General features: G+C 35.6%; 2 protein-coding genes across 10 annotated transcripts; one reads left to right on the top strand and one right to left on the bottom strand.

Annotated features, from left to right (window-relative positions):
• Positions 1-3,320: 3,320 nt before the first annotated feature.
• On the bottom strand, positions 3,321-8,368 carry LOC132301140 (importin subunit alpha-1b-like). Its single transcript, XM_059798418.1, has 6 exons — positions 8,081-8,368; positions 7,012-7,175; positions 6,814-6,892; positions 4,192-4,320; positions 3,894-4,021; positions 3,321-3,802 (listed from the first exon to the last, which is right to left on the bottom strand). Exons 1-6 carry the CDS (start codon positions 8,366-8,368, stop codon positions 3,475-3,477), a joined length of 1,116 nt encoding a protein of 371 aa, XP_059654401.1. The 3' UTR covers positions 3,321-3,474.
• Positions 8,369-11,095: 2,727 nt separating this feature from the next.
• On the top strand, positions 11,096-16,691 carry LOC132299617 (uncharacterized). 9 transcript variants are annotated; one of them, XM_059796352.1, is made up of 8 exons: positions 11,096-12,264; positions 12,394-12,567; positions 13,106-13,147; positions 13,238-13,318; positions 13,417-13,539; positions 14,756-14,818; positions 15,398-15,502; positions 16,334-16,691. In XM_059796352.1, exons 1-8 carry the CDS (start codon positions 11,155-11,157, stop codon positions 16,388-16,390), a joined length of 1,755 nt encoding a protein of 584 aa, XP_059652335.1. In that variant the 5' UTR covers positions 11,096-11,154; the 3' UTR covers positions 16,391-16,691. The 9 variants fall into 9 exon arrangements, with proteins under 9 accessions (XP_059652335.1, XP_059652340.1, XP_059652333.1 ...); XM_059796357.1 differs by lacking the exon at positions 16,334-16,691 and adding an exon at positions 15,589-15,951 and having other exon boundaries at positions 13,423-13,539; XM_059796350.1 differs by lacking the exon at positions 16,334-16,691 and adding an exon at positions 15,565-15,951 and having other exon boundaries at positions 13,423-13,539.
• The last annotated feature ends 2,266 nt before the right edge of the window (positions 16,692-18,957 follow it).

The following is an 18,957-nucleotide window of genomic DNA, read 5'->3' as shown; positions in this document are numbered from 1 at the left end:
GCAAGTAACAAAAAGCACGTCCAAGTTGTGAAAAATCACAAAGCGTAACAAAAATCACAACTTAAACTCGTAAGTTTTTTTTTTTTGCACGAAACTAAAGAAAAGTTAATTACACAAGCTTTGTGAATCCAATCCTCGCAATCCTTTGGTTGGGTTGCTCTCTGTAGTTTTTTTTTTTTTTTTTTTTTCAAAAATTAAAGCAATGCACACCAGTTATGTTTGAGAGCAAATCAATCGGTCACTTAAGATAATTTGTGAGTTATTAATAATCAACCAAAAATAAATTCATCATAGCAAATTGAGAACAAGTTTGAGATAAATGCGTTTGAGATGTTAGGACCATATTAATTATAAAATAAATATCTTAATATATAATTTATTAGTTATAAAATAATATTAAAATAATTATTGAAAGGATCACAATTAGTCATCCATAAATGATCACAATTAGTCATCCATAAATGAGTAGTTAAAACATAAACTAATTAAATGCTATCAAACTTAACATATACTGTAATTTTTTTTTTTTTTTTTTAAAGTAAATCAGAAAAATATGATTCCCAACCCACTATTAACAAGAAACTCACATGCTCCTTGAATACTCAATTTTTTTATTTTAAAAGTCACACTACATGTATCCATCTCTACCAGAACATAAATTCCCGATTTTTTAAGAATTGCAAACGAATAAAAGAATATTAAATATTTTCATACCTCGATAACATATGACTCTTCGTATCTGAGAATTGGTTTCAATTGTCTTTTTTGTGTGTTATTGAACACCTTAAAATCATCATCCTCTTGGCCAAACCTCTTCAAAAAACCAATCACCCTCCTTAAACCCTCCATTGCTCGTTTTTGGACCAACTTCACAATTTCAACAATAAACTAAATACAATTTTTCACCATATATATAATGATAAACATTCAATTGTAGATAAAAATTGACTCTAGTATACTAGTTTGTGTCGAACACTGTTTTTTTATTTTTTTTTATATACCTTTTAGAAAAAACTGATCGTGTTTTTTGCACCATTCTATTGAACAAGGACTCTTGTCGGTATTTAAAAGGAATAGAATATCTCTCTTACATATTTATCTCACAATCATTGGCATTATGTACCGATAGTTAAGTTTTATTATCTTAATTAATTAATATTATTTTAAAAATAAAAGATATATAGAAATTGAACGTGTATCTTGGTAGTAGTACGGATAAGGATTCCAAAATTATTCAAATAAATCATAACTATGCAAAACTCAAATTGAGAACTAAATAAAAATCAATTTTAGCACTGAAAAGGCTAATAAATAATTTTACATAAATTTCCTATTTTGAGTTAAAAAATAAATTATTTTATGCATTTTGTAAGTGTAATTATACTATTAAACAGAAATTACAAAAAACTGAAAACGTAACCAATAATTATTTCTACTGTTAAAAGATTATTTTTGTTATAAAAAAGAAAACAAAAAAGACTTTCACAGCGCAAATTACTTGTATTGCTGAGAACCTTTGCAGTAGGCAAAACAATGGCGATCAATCTCACAACCACCATCAATCTTGCCACGATCCATCTACTCGCGGCTGTGGACCTAGGAACCATTTCCTTATCATTCCCACCGAACTCACCCCTGGCAAATTCCTGGCCATCGATTACCTCAAGGAGCCAGTTTCGGCCGCCACATCGTTTATATTGAATAAAAGCAAGAATAATGATGATGATAATAACATTTTTTTTCCCCTATCCCGATATAAAAAAACCAATCATGCTAGTAATAACTTTACTTAAACCAATTACCAATGACCTAGTAGTATAACCTCTCTTCCTTCAAAGGTCAGTATGAGGTGAGAATTTAAGCCCTAATGAGCTATTTGTGAAACATGTGTGTGAAGACTTACCTAAGCAAAATTAATAAATAAAACTTGAACCAATTTCATAAATCACAAAAGTGCCATAAATTTTAAACTAAAATTTCACAACAATAGCAATTATAAACAACTATAGCCGTGAAATCTTTTTGAAATGTAAAATGTAATCTACATATACTCTTTACAATTAATTTTAATATTTACAGTGAAGATAAAAAAAGAAAAGAAAAGAAAAGAAAAACAGAAAGCCAAAGATAAGAAAGTCAGTTCCTGAGGGCAGCAACATAAAAGGAGACTGGCAGTGGGATTAAAGCTACCTCACTTTAGGGAGATTTATAACAATAGAGGGAAAACAGACACACACACACACATATACATTGAATACGAGGAAAAACAATACATTATACGATCAACAATTTAAATTAATTTCATAAATCATAAAAGTGGCATGGGTTTTAAATGAAACTTTCACAACAAAGATATGAGTAATACGACGTAGATCATGCACAAGGATGGAGCAATGTCACATATTCATAATAGAATTTGCAATTTTTCTAACATAACTGTTCACTTTTGATTTCACTGCAAGTATTAGTACCACTGTTTTCCATTATTTCCATATATCAGCGACACCACAATCACAATTTGCAACCAATTAAACGTGGTGATTATTGATACAACTATTCTATGTCACTTATCAGTATACCTGTGCACCCGTAACAGTCATTCGGTTCATCTCTATCAAATTCTCATTCAGCAAAACTAATATGAACTGCTGTTGGATCGAAAAGTTAGCTCCGAGAAATGTTGATAATCTTCTCAAAAAATCTTCTCCAGAAAAAGTAGTCTGTAAAAAGCAAATGAACAAGGAAATAAAAAATAGCAAGGGCACACAAAATGTATCCATAATACTTGGAACGAAGTGATAAGAAAGGATTTCAAAAAATTAAATCTAGTAGAAGATATGGAATATAATAGAAAAGAGTAGAGAAAGAGAATCCATGTGGCCGGCCCGGTTTGTACAGGATAAAGGCAATGATGATGATGCTGATCCTCCGTTGTTTACGGTTATAGACAATATTCCAGTAACCAAAAAAAAAAAACCGAGCCTGAAGAGACATTTTCAAGATCCTCGTAAACTCTCAAAGCAAATGCTTACAAAAAGGAAATTCTAAAGCTCCTTGTAACTAAAATCTGGGCAGGAATAGAGGTTTTCGCAACATCCGTTCTGTGGAACCCTACAAAATACAAATCATAATTCCAATAAGACAGTATAAAGGAGATGTTGTTTCCTTGTTTTGAACCGGTGACCTCCAGTCACCAAGTCTCGCCCTCATGACACCAGACATAAACCCAATTATTATCCCGCCATATGTAATGAGGACGTCAATGCAAACAGCTTCTCAGAACTGTTGCAGATTTATGATCTACACGCTGAGGACCAAAACATGTAGCAACTTTTCCATGCTAAATTTGAAATACTAAGAACATTAAAAAATCATACACCATCCAGAACACACATATAATTTTGTAAAATGATACCATCAAAAAGTGAGAGCTTACATGCCTTCAGTCGAAGTTGAAGCCGCTAGAAGCTGACCCTATCCAAAGCTGAACCGTGGTTGAGAAGCATCACCTGGCGGCATTAAATCTTTCTTCAACCGATATGTTTCAAGAATCTTTGATGCCTTCTCATAAATCTCCCATTTATCACGACTTCGAAGGTTCTTAATGTTTTCCACCACCTCAGCAACATCATTGATCATTTGAACAGAGAGATTTACACCTCCTGTACGATCCAAATTCTTCTCATCTTCTCCAGCCTTCAAGATGTTTTCAGGCCCTTCCAAACAGACAGTCCCAATCCTTGGGTCAGGACAAGCAAGAAGATCACACAATTGCTTGATACACCCTTGACTCACTAGGTACCTGTCACCAACAAATAAAATTAAACCTTTGTATTGAAATATGCAATAATACCATTAAGAACAGTTACAAAATCTTTATATGAATATCATACTTTCTTTGTTTGTGAGTGCAACCGAAGCTAGCATTCAAGATTGCCCGTGCAGCCTCCAATTTGAGATCAAACTCCGCATATTGAAGCAGATGGACCAGAGGACCAATAATATTAGCCTCAATCACAGCCTGCAGAATTTCAAAAATCATCCATAAACCATATACATAGAAATGAATGAAATGACACAATAGAACACTTTCTCATGGACAACCAGTTTCAATTACATAAACCGATCAATGCCAAAATTATAGCCAACAAGATGACACTTAAAAAAGAGATTCATACATCTGTTGCTTACCTGAATATGCTCCTTGTTGCCGGCTGCGATGTTTGAGATGGCCCAACAAGCTTTCTTCTTAATGCTCTTCTTGTAATTACTTGTCAACAGATTCAGAAGACGGGGTAGTACTTGATGGTTGATGATACACTAGAGGCATTGCAAGGATACTCAATTAGATTGGATAGAAACTTCACATACCATGAAACTGAATTTATTCGCTGAAATTGATCAATGAAAAAAGTAATAAGTTAATAACATAGAATCACCGAAGGTCATTAGGATCGGCATCCTATGTTAGATCAATGGAGGGATATATAATACGAAATTGTAGGATTGATAAAGGATTGTACAATCTTATAAAATAAATATGGAAAATGAAAACTATCTATAGGCAAAGATATCTTAACATAGACACAGAACAAGCCTAAAGCACAAAATATATAGATTTGGAATTGCAAACATATGGAATGTATGAATTTAATCCACTCTAACAAATTTTAGAATGTAGCCCAAAAGGTATATCCCAACATCGCAACATTAAAGTTGTAAGCTTGTGCATGTGATTTCAACTTCAAAACCTTCTCGGGTTTTTTTTTTTTCTCTTACAAAAATCAATATTTTATAATACCAAAATTACTTTTTAACAAAAAGAAATCAAGATAATCTTTTAAGTTTTAACACAATATAGCAAATACCAAAATAATATGACATAACAACAAACACTTCATTATTAAATTCTATACCCATGAACGATCATCCTATGGAAATCCCACTATGATCATATGAAGATCCTACAGAATATGATCATATCTCTTTGCTTTTTTTTATATGATCAGGATCATTTAACAATTTTGGATTGTACAATATTACAATCCTGATTGGGGTTTGATAACCATGAAATCGTCATAAGAAAATAAATTAACAAGATTTCAATAAGGCAATATTACACTTGTGAAAATAAACACAATCAGAATTCTGAAAAATATCCAGCCTAGCAACATGCCAAAATTTGGTTTTTACATGTATACGATTTGTGAGAAAATGCAAGAAATAGCATTTGATGTAGAACATATCCTATCAGGTATAATCTAATAATGTTTACCACAAGATATAACAAAGGACACGTGTACAACATTCAAAAATTGTTGACAGTAGGGTTTCTGAACTCCAACCTTATTTGTGAGTATTTATCCAGATGAAGGGTTCACATTTTCAAATCAATTAAAAGAAAAGCAACAGTGTCACAATTTATCACCCAAGACAGTTCACACAATTGACTGTGTGCGGTTCTCACAAACCTATTCACCTCCCCCCTCTATACTTTAAGTCACCGGTCACACACTGACATATTAGAGCCTTGGAACACGATCTTGCATTGTATCACTATTTTAATTTTTTCAACAAGAAAACCAACCTCAAGATTTTTTAAGTTTCACAACCTCACAAACCTCTTCCACTAACGCCACACACATAATTTACGAAATTTCAGTATCTTATCACCTTTCAATCAAAACTTCAGCAATTTCCTATCTCTGAAGCCTACCACTTTATAGAGTGTAAACCTACAAATTACCCATTTCAACACTCCACAACGACACCTTGTATCAAATTCCCTCAAAAGCTTGAAGTAGTTTAAACAAGTATTTAACTGCCGAATTCGGAACATCAGCCACTGATCATGCACATCATTTGATATAAAAATGTTACAAGATAACAGTTAACAAGAAATCACGATAACAGAGAAAATTCAAGTGAATTTTGGAATTGAAAATTGAATGAAAATGCAAAATAAAGAGCAAAAGTAATCAAAAGGGATAATGAAAAAAAAATATTATAAAGATGTTTACAAATAATATGAATTAGAATCCTTCTCCCAAACCCACCCCCATCCTCAAAGGGGATTTTTTCAGCGCATGATATATTTTCTTCTTATAGTAGCCCTGGCTATTTCCAACATAAAAGCAATGACTCGACAGAACCAAACTGTCCATTAAGCTTTAATGAATGGCGTTATTCAACACCTCAATCAGTATCAACCAATCACCCAAATGTGAATTAAAGCCACTGATATAGCTCCTGACTTGCAGTAACCCTAACCAGTTCAAAGCAATAACTTGACAAAACTAAACTATACATCAAGCTCTAATTCAGTGTTATTCTGCACCTCCATTCTGTGCTTCAGTTGGCAGGTGCAGAAGTCATATTGGAGGATACATTTTCAATGCATAAAACATTCAAAAGAGCCAAAAAAAAGAATTATGATGACGTGCTCAAAGTATATGCTACCACAAGAACACCTTGGTTGTTTTTCATAAACCCAAAAAAGGGCCATAGAAACAGACACACACACATTCAGACCTAAAAGCTAATACCAAATCAAAATAAAATGTCACAACTAGTTTCACAAATATATATATTTTTTAAAATCAAATAAATTTAAGAAAACTAGAATTAGAGCAACTGGCTTGTTCATGTTTGAAAAATATGTTATTCTCATAAATCATACATATAAAGCATGAAAACATAGCATCACATGATTTTTTATGAAAAAAACAAACAAAATTTAGATTGAACAAATATGCATCATATAAACTTAAAATGAAAAAGAAATTGATACATGTATGATTAAAAATCCTGCACCTGCGTTTGCATATCATCTCCAGTGAGAATGTTTCCAATTGTACGAAGAGCCGGAGAGACCACTAAAGGAGATGGGTGACTGAGAATTCCAAAATAAAGAAAATATCAATCTTAGGATGGACAAAAAATAATAGGAAAGCCATAAAACCCACAACAAGAAGTACCCAAAAACTATATAAAACTAAATAGAATTCTCACTGTAAAAGCGCAACTAGCCGGGGGCACACTCCCGCTTCAATAACAGCTTGAATTTCATCATTTGTGCCATCCGAAAGATGTGAGAGAGCCCAACATGCATTAATCAACACTTCATCATCATTTGAGTGAATCAAACGCAGAAGAGCTGAAAGGGCTAGTTTTGTCTGTTCAATAAAATTTAAAGATGAAAACAAGAAATTGCATATTTAAACTCATAATGTCAAAAAAAATGTCTATGAATGATACATTTGTAGTAAAAACAACCATTAAGGTAGAGACCGATTTTGATTTTTGAAATAAATCGTACTTGGTGAAATTCACAGGATGTTCTCTAAACATGATTCAAAAAACTTAGATTCGGTCTTCTCTTCTGAAAATAATACTTGTGTTCAATTGATTATGCCAAAATAAAAGAAATACACAGCCATAAAAGGAGAAGCAGTCATCTAAACACGATCAACAAAGCAAAATTGTTTTCTATCTATAAATTTTCCACTTGCCCAGGGAAAAAAATTTATTTTCTTTTCTGAAAAATAATAGTCATGTTAAATTGATTATGCCAAAATGCATACTTTATATGGGCACACAGCCATAAAAGTAGATGTTTTCCTAACATAAATCAATAACCTTTTCCTTTTAAAAATAACAGTTACCCTAATTTTTTGAGAAAGATAATATAGTTAAAAATTGAAATGGACACATTCTCTAAATGATTGAAGTATCATCAATTAAAGATAAAACTGCAAAACCAATTAAGATGGTTCAACCATGTTCAAGACGGCCAATGAAAAGTGATTTGATCCTTATTGAGGGTGATTTTAGAGGAAGGGGAAGACCAAAACTAACATGAATTAAAAGATAGTTAGATAATATATGATAACACGTTGTTTAATTGAGGTTAAGGCTTCATAGCGGAGTGGCAAAACAGGATTAATGTAGCCAACCAAATAGTTGAGGATAGGTTTTATGAGTTGAGTTGAGTACGATAGTTATGTCAAATTTTTAATTCCAAAAAACTATTTCCATACAAAATGTGTTCTATAAAAATGCTTAATTGGATGAACTATACAAGTAAACCAGCCCACAGCCTATCATGATCTGACATGTAAGTCCCTAAAACATGAGATAGAAGTGGAAACAGCAGATCAGAAAGACCAACCTGATCAAAAGGCGGTTGCGGCTTGCCCCCACATAGATTCGAAAGTGCCCAGGTAGCACTTCTCATTATAGAAAGATTGCCATGCTCAATTAATTGTGTTTGTGCCAGCAAAGGAAGCAATCCACCAAGGCGAAGGACAAAGTCGCGACATTTTGGGGAATTATCGGCAACATTTCCCAAGAAACATACAGCCTGCATGTCCAAAATGGAGGAGGAACCACACACCCATTATTTATATATATTGCAAATGTAAAACTATCTTACAGATAAATTCAATTAAAATTCAATGCATTAACTAAAAGCATATCAATTATAATAATTACAAAATATTAGATGATTAGATAAGCAATAGTCTATGATTTCTAACAATTATGTACCTTCTCGCGAACATCATGGTCAGAAGAGCCAAGAAGTCTTACAAAAATTGGGATGGCCACGTATAATATTGCTACCTTGATATTCTCAGATGTCCAAGCAGCAATGTTTGTGAGGCACCAAGCCGCAACAAACTATAGAAAACAGTGAAGATTGAAAACATAAAATTGCATCAATACAGAGACTTAAAAAGAAAGGTCAGATAACGGATAATAGCATGCCAGACCTGAAGTTGTGGGGAGTCCACCCTCATAAGAAACTCAACAAAACGTGGAACAACACCACATTTTATAACTTCTTCAACCGGAAGACAATCCTCTGATTAAAAACTAACGTTAAAATTCATGCATCTCCTAACCATAAAACATGTAAATGAACAAAATACACTATAATAAGGACCAATTGTCACCTGTTGATAGCAAATTCCGGAATTGGGTAGTCATCTCGAGCTGCAGGTGGACCTCATTGGACCAAACACCCTCAACCATTGCAGGTAGCTGTTCCAACTGCAACAGAAATTACCATTCACAGTGACAGGAAAATCACAAATTGAAAAGAAAAAAAACACCGAATTTTTCCAAACAAGCAAAGTAACAGCAACAATTAACTCAACAAACCCTCAATATGACAAAATATCAACCACAATAATCAAGAGTAAGCAAAAAAATTTGGTGCAATTGCTTATATGAAGTTACTTAACATATTCTTAAAAATGATTTACATAGTATTCTCAAATAACAATGGCCCTAAGGATTCATAATTAACTGAATAACAGTAATTGCGTGCATACTGAACCTCGGGATCACAAACATCAGTCAGTAAATCTGATTCAACAGCACATACTCTAAACCTGATTCGTTATCAAAAGTACAGAGACGGTCTGGTTCAGTTTTCTTAAAACAGTTCTCAAGAACAAAATAGAAATCTGTTTTGAGAGAACTATAAAAGACAACCAAACAGATTTTTGCACAATTTTCTGATTTTCATTTCTCTGAAATTTTTGTAACTGAAATCATTTTATACAATTTTCTGATTTTTCAGTCCTGTTCCAACTGCAACAAAAATTACCATTCACAGTGACAGAGAAATCACAAATTGAAGAACATTCGTCGATGTTTTCCAAACAGGCTAAGTAACAACTCAACAAACCCTAAATTTGACAAAATATAAACCACAATAATTGATCAACAGCATAGACTCTAAATTTACCTAATTCATTATCAAAAGCAAAGCCTCTTAAATTCTAATCATATTGTTACGTACCATCTTATCCTTTCGCAGAGCCATTTTGAGCTTCGGAAATGAATTAACGGCTATTGATTGGCTTCTTCTCCAAGCTCTCTTCGCTTCTTCTGCAAGCAACTTTTGGGGGTTTTTCAAGGAAAAAGTGCGCTAAACACCCCTGTTTGATTTGTTTTAAATCCTCTAATTTTTAATGTGGTCGTAACTAGTCGTAAGTGGGAGTGAGACCAAATTACATAAAAATCCTATAACAATTAAAATCATTATTATAATTCTTATTTACCTTGTGACAGGTGAGATTAAGTGGATAGGTGTTGGAAGTAAAGATTTGTCTTTGTATCGGAACCGAATTAAAGATTGATTGAGTACTCATATATGGATTGTGTGTTAGTCTCATTTTTTTTGAGTCGAATCGCAAAGCACCCGTCTTTGACATCAGTGCCAAAATGTTACAGAAACTAACACATTTATCTTTTGAATTATATCATAAATTATAATTTACAAATGATTTATGGAATCATTAAATCGGATCATATCACAAATTTTTCTTATTTTACCGTGCTAATTTAATCTCAAAATTGACATGCGACAAACTCATTATTATAGAGGTCTGAAATCATCATGACAAAAATTTATTATGGCCGTTTAGTAATGTCCTCATTCAACAAAAAGCAATTTTAGCACTTAAAAGTCTAATAAAACAATTTGACATAAATTTCCTATTTTAAGTTGATAAATAAAAGGTATTATGCATTTTAAAGTGTAGTTAACTAATAAATCCAAAGTTAATAATTGAAAATTTGTAAAATATTCAATTGTATGTTCTTCAACAATTGAAAGCCAATCCGAAGTTATTAAATTTAAAATTGTCAAATTTTCAAGAGTGAATTTTTAAAAAATTCAAAGCAACTTGAATATTTCAGGATTTTTTTTATTAAAAAAAAAAAAAAAGCAAATTGAATATTGGTTTTATTAGTTTTTTAAATTTGTTTGTCTGAATCAAAACTAAATTTCAAATAATACATAAAAGTTTTTTTTCAAATTTACTGGTAAGGGATTCAATTCCAATGAATTCATTTTCAGTTAACAAAATTTAATTTCTCAAATGATTATTATTATTATTTGGTAAGCGCCTCATTTTCATATTCATATGTCAGTCTTTTACATTGATTAATTGATTATTTCATTTAATAAAAGTAACTTAAAATAAAGTAACCCTATTAAAACTGAAATAAATAAATAAATGTTACAAAAAAGTGACCAATAATTAATTTTTACTTGTAAAAGAATTTCCTTTTTTTTTTTTTTTACAAGGAAAAAACTTCCACAGCGCAAATTAGCTCGCAATCTTTCTCAGCAGCAACACAATGGCGACCAATCTGGCAACCACCGTCAACCCCGTCGCGAACCACCTCTTCGCCGCCGTTGACATGGGAACCAACTCCTTCAAGCTCCTTATCGTCCGCACCGACCCCGCCACCGGCAAATTCATGGCCATCGACCGCCTCAAGGAGCCAGTCGTTCTCGGCCGCGAAATCCCCGCCTCCGCCACCATCTCTGCCGCCTCCCAACTCCGTGCCATCGAAGCCCTCTCCAAATTCCAACAAATCCTTCACTCGCACCGCATTTCCCCAACCCAGACCCGCCTCGTCGCCACCTCCGCCGTCCGCGAAGCCACAAATCAAACCGAATTCCTTCACAAAATTCAACAAGCGCTAGGGTTTGAAATCGACGTATTGTCTGGTGAAGAAGAGGCCCGACTTGCATATGTAGGAGTTCTTCAATTTTACCCTGTTTTCAACAAAACAGTGTTGACGATCGATATCGGAGGTGGTTCGACTGAATTCGTGATCGGAAAAGAAGGTAAAGTCATATTCGGTACTTCATTGAAATTAGGGCACGTAACTCTAACTGAAGAATTTGTGAAAAGTAACGAAATATCAAAATTGAGAGAGCACATTCGAAGTAGTATTCGAGAATCTGGGTTGATTGAGAGTGTTGCTGAACTTGGGTTTGATGTGGCTATTGGTTCATCCGGTACGATTCGTTGGATTGAAAAAGCAGTTTTCCTTGGATATGGTCGCAATTTGATGGACAATGCTGGGTTTTTCGAAGGGTATAGGAGAGATTGGAGTTTCAATAAGGAAGAATTGAGTGAGCTTGTTGAGAGGTTGTGTGACAAAGATCAGGGATTGGAAGGGAAGGTCAGGAGAGATGGGTTTTTCAAAAGGCGGTCGGAGTTCATTGTGGCGGGTGCAGTTTTGTTGGAAGAGATATTTGGGATGCTTGGCATTGATGAAATGGAGGTTTCTGGGTATGCATTAGGAGAGGGTGTGATTGCAGAAAATTTGGCTGAGGTTTTTGATGGATATGATTTGAATGCGAATGCTCGGTGGCAGTCGGTTCTTCGTGTTGCAAGGAGGTTTAATAACAAGAAGAGGATGAAAAATGGTGCAGTATGTGTCAGCATTGCAAAGGTATACCCTTGTTTAGTGTTATAGATCATTTGAAGTTGTTGCTAGGTTTCTGAAGGTTATATTGCTAATGATTTACGTAGAAAATGGAAAAGTTGGCTTTTAAATTCTGTTACTGATTGGTACTGACAGGAGATTTTTGAAGGTGTGAGGAAATGGAACATGCTTGCTGATCATCAAAATGAACTCCCGGTTTCCTTGGATGATAAGGATCTCGAATGTCTTGAAGCTGCTTGTTTGCTTCACAATATTGGGCTGTTCGGTGGCAAGAAGGGCTACCACAGGCAGTCTTCCCATATTATCATGGTATGTGCACCTTGATATTGGCTTTGATTGAATACTTTTAGAATTATCATAGACGTAATGTAGCATTATTTAGCATTTGTATATACTTTGGAAACTAATAGTTAGCTAATACATTATTGTGAAAATTGAAAAGAATTGGCGGACTTGGAAAATTTATAAAATAAATTGAAGAGTTGTTGTTGTTGAAGAAGTATCAAAAGTAGTGTTGCATGGTAGGGGAAGAAATATATTATTCTGTTTACATCGAGTGGTAGTAGTTTAACATTTTCTTGAATTCTGCTCGTAATTTGGGAGTTTTGAGTATTTTTTTGACTGTTGTAAATTATTAGCACATTATTGAATTATGGACTACAGAATGAGTCATTACGGAAGGAGTAAGTTAATATTTAAGATTTATTCTCCTCAAAAGTTTGGATGTTTTGGATGGATGAATACCAATGAATATGCTTTATGAATTATCTAGATGGCTATGAAATCTCTCAGTATCTTCCATTTCATGAAGAACAGTTCTCATTGCTTTTCTCTTGATGATTTGCAGTACGGTGGTCATCTTCATGGTTATAGCACCGAGGAGGTTGAGGTATATCTTCTAATTTGTTATTGTATTTTGTCCTTAATAGTGAAATTTATGAGGTCGCTCATTGCTAATGGTTTTTTAGCTAGTTTTCAGTTAATTGCATTACTTGTTAGGCATCACAGAAAGAAATTCCCAAAATTGCATGGTGCTAGTCTTCAGAGATCTGCAAAAGAGGTAGCTTACAATGTCTTTGGCAACACAGTCATTTTTTGCAGTACAAGAGAGAATATTTTTTTGGACTCTCTACTTAAATGAATGTACGTTCATGATAGTTTCAGGTAAAGCAGAAATTCAGAATACTTTGTGCAATTTTACGCATATCTGTTCTGTTACAGCAGTATCAATCTGAAATTCAACCCATGGAATTTTCACATTCTGATGAAGGCTTCAAGCTGGTATGTTTCAAACTGAGTGTAAATGGCTACTTAATAATTGATGTTCGTCCCATAATGTTTAAATCCTTTAAATCTGGCTCAGTAGGGGTTTTAGCTGTTATATTTGCCCTATAATAAATACAAACAATGGAGTTTCTCATTACCTTTAATTTTCTAAGGTCAAATTTGTTTATAATAATTCTTTTTTAATGATTAGATCTTTTAAATTTAATAATCATGAGATTGTCAGCTTATTTTTCCCAAAATATTTGCTCTTTAAAGAAGAGGGCAAAAGAGCAATAGTATTTTTTTTTCCAGTATTTTACCAAATTTCGCAGTTTTTATTTATTGAAATTATTGAAAAGGTTTATTCCCTCAAGAAAGGGCTGAACTCTTCCGTCTTCTCGTTCAAATCAAGTTTTCCCTGTTAAATCTTGGACATACTCTATACAACTTTCTACCAAGATTAACAAGGATTGTTTGGATTATTTAAGAAGCATAAGGTGTATAACTGGCAAAATTTGTTAATTCTTTGTCCAGAATTTCAGAAAATTCTCTTTCTTTTATCCTTTCCGAATGTCAAACTTTTGCTGAGTTTTTCTATTGCTAGCTGAGTATTTCTTAATGATCAAGTTGGTATAGAGGGCTTACTATATGGCATCATGTGGTTTGTGTTAAATAAGGACCCAATTTCTAGGGAGCTTGAGAGGTACTGTTTGGTACCCATCAAATATTGCAATGCTTAGCTTCAAACATAAGGATTAGCACATGGCAAGCAGCGTATCCCATCTGTTACTGATGACTAGTAGTTCATAACCCGCCATGTCATAGGTGGCAGCTTGTCATTTCTATAACTATTTTTTTTTTGATAAGTGTGATTTCTATAATTATTCCTCCTTCCCACCCCTAAATAAGTAACTGTTAAGGCTCTCAAAGTTTATTAAGTTCTGGTTTTATTTTATGGCCTAGAATTCTCAATCAAACCTAACCCCCCCGCGCGGCAATGGTGGGAGCCTCGTGCACTGGGCTATACTTTGCAATGATAATCAGTTGTACTTGATATGCTAAGTGCGACTTATATTAGATGCCCACCAAAAGGGTCTTGGGTTTCCTAATCTGTGCTGAAAGGACAACATTGGAGTTAATTTTGTGGCCTTTTAGTTGCTAACAGGACAAATTAGGAGATTGTGATGGAAGGACCCAGTGTTCATTGTAATGAGTTTGTGCATATCCGCAGCTAGGGTGTTATGACTACATACTCCAAGAGCCTTGGCGACTTGACTGGGAGGAAATTGAGCAGGTGCCCCTCTAGGCCTTGACTATTTCACCCCTTCTTCTCTTAGAATAACAAAAGTAAGAAAAATAAGGAGAGTCACAACTTTCTCAACCCAACTTAGCAAATCTTTTTTTCAACTATTTAGTGTCAATTACATGAATATTGTTTTGCCATTCCAATCTAAAGCCACATTCTCAATCAAATTACATGCCATCATATCTTTTATTGTTAGCTCACCCATGTTAATAATTTCTTTATTTTGTAAAATTAGAGAATTTGATTATAATGAGAATTCTCTCTCTCTCTCTCTTATAATTTTTAATGTTATTATAGGGAATGAAAATGTCCTTGTGCTAAATTGCTAATGACATAAACCATTGTATTTCCTTTTGGTGTTTTAAGCCACATTGTGGAGGTAAGAAATGACAATTGTAATTGGCATAGAGAAAATGATATTTGTAATGACATTAGTTACTGATTTCATACCATTTCATTTTTTTCTGTCACCACTAGTTAGCTAAATCTTGGCTGGTGTTGAGGCAATAAGTTGTAGATATTCTTTTGTGAGAACTGGTTGTTGCACTAACCAGAAGGTATTTATAGGTACTCAGTAAGATGAAAGTTGAGCCTCTGCCAGCTGGTCTCGCACAGCCTTTAACCGAGGATGTTGAGGAAGAACTAAGGAAAGATTTGGAACACTTTAGACAGGTAATTCTTTTAGTTGATGCTTTATTAGTATGAAAGAATTTGCAAGTATTTCATCTTTGTAGCGTCTTGAATACATTCCTCTTCAGGTATTCCAGCAAAAGTTGTCAGTTGTAGTTCCTTTAAGCACTTCAGAATCGTCAGAGATGTAACAAGATACATAGTTACCTCCACTCTGTTAAGGTTTTCAACCCATCGATTAGGCCCCATCTAAAGCTCGGGGTTTTACCACCTTGTTAAAAACAATAGAGTGGGTATGCGTTTTATGTTATTTTCATTATGTAAACATCTTGATTGTGTTGACAGTAACAATAGTTTACCTGTATTATATTTTGATCTGATAGAGAAATTTTCATTTATTATCAACTCTATGCAAGGACCAACGTGTATTTTTCTTTGTGAATATTTGGCTAGTTTAAGATCTATGACAAGGACTCTCTCTCTCTCTGGTATTGTGGTGGCAGAACTGTTTTGAACGTCCAAGTCTATCAGGAAACATACCCTAAATGGTCTAAACTAACTTGTTGAAAATTAATGGTAAGTTGTTTTTATTAAATTTTATTATTATTTTATCCGTAAAAGAATAAATAAAAAAATAGTAAAAAATAAGAAATATTATTTCCATCCAAACAAACGGTAAAGTTAAATACTTTGTATGTGGCTCCTCTTTATAGGAGTGTCTCTGCTTGTCAGAGTGATCTCATTTCCCCTGTTGATTTCTACTGTTTTCTTCCTCCTTCCCCTCTCTCATCTTCTGTTCTTTCACTTGCTTTTGTGCTCGTTTCTTTTCTGATTTCTCTTGATCAAATTGGGACTTGGGTTTATCATTTTTAGGGTTTCATGATCATCCATCTGGATTCTTGGGGGGAAATCAGTGAGAATCGGTTTTGATTTGCTTGGATTTTGCGAGCGTTGGATCTTGCGCCTCTATTGGGGTTGTTGGTGGCGATCTCTTCTGTGCCCACGTTTTGTTTTTCACCGATAACGTCTGTGGTTCGCTTCGCACACTCTTTGGCTGGCATCGGGTCACCTGTGTTGTGATCTTGTGTTGTGTGATTTCTTGTTTTGTGTTAGTGCTTTTGATCTTGTATCTCATCATGTCTGTTGTCTGTGGATTTTCTCGATTCCGACTAGCCCTTGGTAACTTAATTATATTTTGGAAGATTTGGTGGTGCACTATACCTTTGGTTAATATCTTTGCTTATGTATATTTGTTTTTCTTTGTCTGTGGAATTAATATATTATCCTGGTATCGTGGATTGGGGGTTTGTTTTGCTGTTATCCTGGGTGTTCCTATGCTCTGTTCCTTTTTTATTTTGGGTTTTGTGTGTGTGGGGTTATGTAGGTGCTACGGAGTACGGTGTGCTCCAGATCAAGGCTTTCAACGACCAGAATGTTTTATAGCCGGGGATGGATCTGTTTGATCGGGTCTTTGTGGCATTCGTCCTTATGGATTTTTTTGAGTTTGGAGCATGAATATCTTATAAATACTCTGGATGCTTTGTGTACAGGGCAGGATTAGCGTGCTTTGCTCCTTCTTCAGGAGTCTGACGGCCGTTCTGGGTACAGTTCGGCGGTTGTTGACTGTCGGCTAAAGTGGTTGGGATATGAATTTTCGGTTGGGGTAGGCATGACGTCATGGATGATGTCTTGGAAGCGTTCTCTGGAAATTTTCTTTGGGTGTTGGGTGGGCCAGGGTCACGTGCGATGTGGCGCTACGTGTATGGCGGTGATTTTTCACTCCTTTTTTTGGCACGTTTATGGTGGTGTTTTCGTTGACGTCTTGGAAGTGTATCGTAAACGTTTCTCAGGGGCGTTATGCGTTATGGACACGTGTACCCTCAAGCCCTATGTTTGTTGCTAATCCTTATTATGATCCTGGTGTTTCATATCCCAAGGGAGGCTTCCATTTTTTATTTGTTTTGTGTGGCCAGGGTAATACAACGTATTAATACGTTTCTGTCCCCTAGTATTATCGCTAAGTCATCGACTGGGATTATGTGGGTCCTTGATTTTCAGATTATAAGTTCGGCTTTTATTGTGTGGGGGTTCCTCAATGCTTTTGCTACTCAATTTGTGTTTATGGAGGGATAGCCAGTGCAGCCTTGCTGACACTTTCTAAAGCTTTGGTTGTTCTCAAGACTTAGATCTTGAGCTAGCTTGGTGTTAGGTTGGTTGTATAGGGTTGTTTATTTGGTTTTGTTGCTTAAACCTTTGTGGGACTGTTATGGTTGTTTATGCATCTTCTTTGTAAGTGTCGTAATACTTTGTATGTGTGGTGGGCCTAAGTTGTATATACACATATAATGCAAAAGGCAAGAGGCATTGTGTTAGCCCCTTGACGGTTGTCCAAGGGAAGACATGGGCATTTCAAGGCCATGCCATGTCTTGGGAATACTTTGGCTTTGGTTAGACATCCATGAGGATTGCTCAGGGGGTTGTCAGCGTGCACAAGATGCTCAGCGTGCACACAAGATGCTTAAAAGGATGCTCGGCGTGCACTGGGGGTGCCCAGTGGCACTTTCGTAAATATGGCGAAAAGTGAAACTTGGAGTTTTGACTCGGGATCTTTATGGGAGGTACCTTGAGTCCATAGAAGCTGGTTGGTGCAGACGGCACTCAATTTGGATGTCAAGAAAGGCCTGAAAGGCCATTATGACTCTTCAAGCATGGGTGATGTTTACTCCTGTCAGAGTGCTGGATTTCCTTAAGACTATATTAGGGGGGGTCTGTTGAGCACATCGGTTGGGCTATGGCATGGCTTGCTTAGAGGGCTTAGCCAACGTGCATGGGCATGTGTTGCACCACTCCAAGATGGTTGCACAAGTATGGAGCATCCAAGATATTGAAGGGCAAACAAGTGGGCACCGACACGCGCGCTGGTGTGCAGCGGCGGGCGTGCGGGCATGCAGGTGGGCGCGCGGGTAGGCATCCAACCTAGTGTGCGCGAGCGTCTAGCTCGGCGTGCGCATGGGCGTCCAGGTGGGTTTACAGCCACGGGCGCATGAGGGTTCAAACATGGCGCGTGAAGAAGGGCACTAGTGTGTGCATCGGCGTGCACTTTGGTGTGCACCCGAGCATGTGCACGGGCGTGCATGGCTTGGCACGCCGTGCACTCAGAGACATATATATGTGGGTGCAGATTGGTGGACTTGGCTTGGGCTAGGTTCACAAGGTTGACTCAGATGTGGCTAGAGCATGGACAACACAAAGTCATGGCTTGCGGTTACAAGAGGTGGTGGCTTAGTGGGCTCGGTCGGTTGGGGGAAGTTACTAGCACTTCCCACTCATCATGGGAAGTGGGGGAGTGCTGAGTAATTTATGTGGCACAATTCTGAAAGGACCAACACACAGGCGGTTCAGGGTGGTTTCCTCCACTATGCAGAATGTAACTTCTTGTGGTTATGTGGCATGAGCAGAACATGCCAACAAGTCTAGCAGTTGGGCTTGTCAACTGC

The sequence above is a fragment of the Cornus florida genome, unplaced genomic scaffold, assembly GCF_030987335.1.
Source record: "Cornus florida cultivar Cherokee Brave unplaced genomic scaffold, ASM3098733v1 CherokeeBrave_3.0.0_Hap2_Chr03, whole genome shotgun sequence".
NCBI classification, from domain to species: Eukaryota; Viridiplantae; Streptophyta; class Magnoliopsida; order Cornales; family Cornaceae; genus Cornus; species Cornus florida.
The sequence above is the reverse complement of the archived record's forward strand: the minus strand, read 5'-3'. Positions and strand labels throughout refer to the sequence as shown.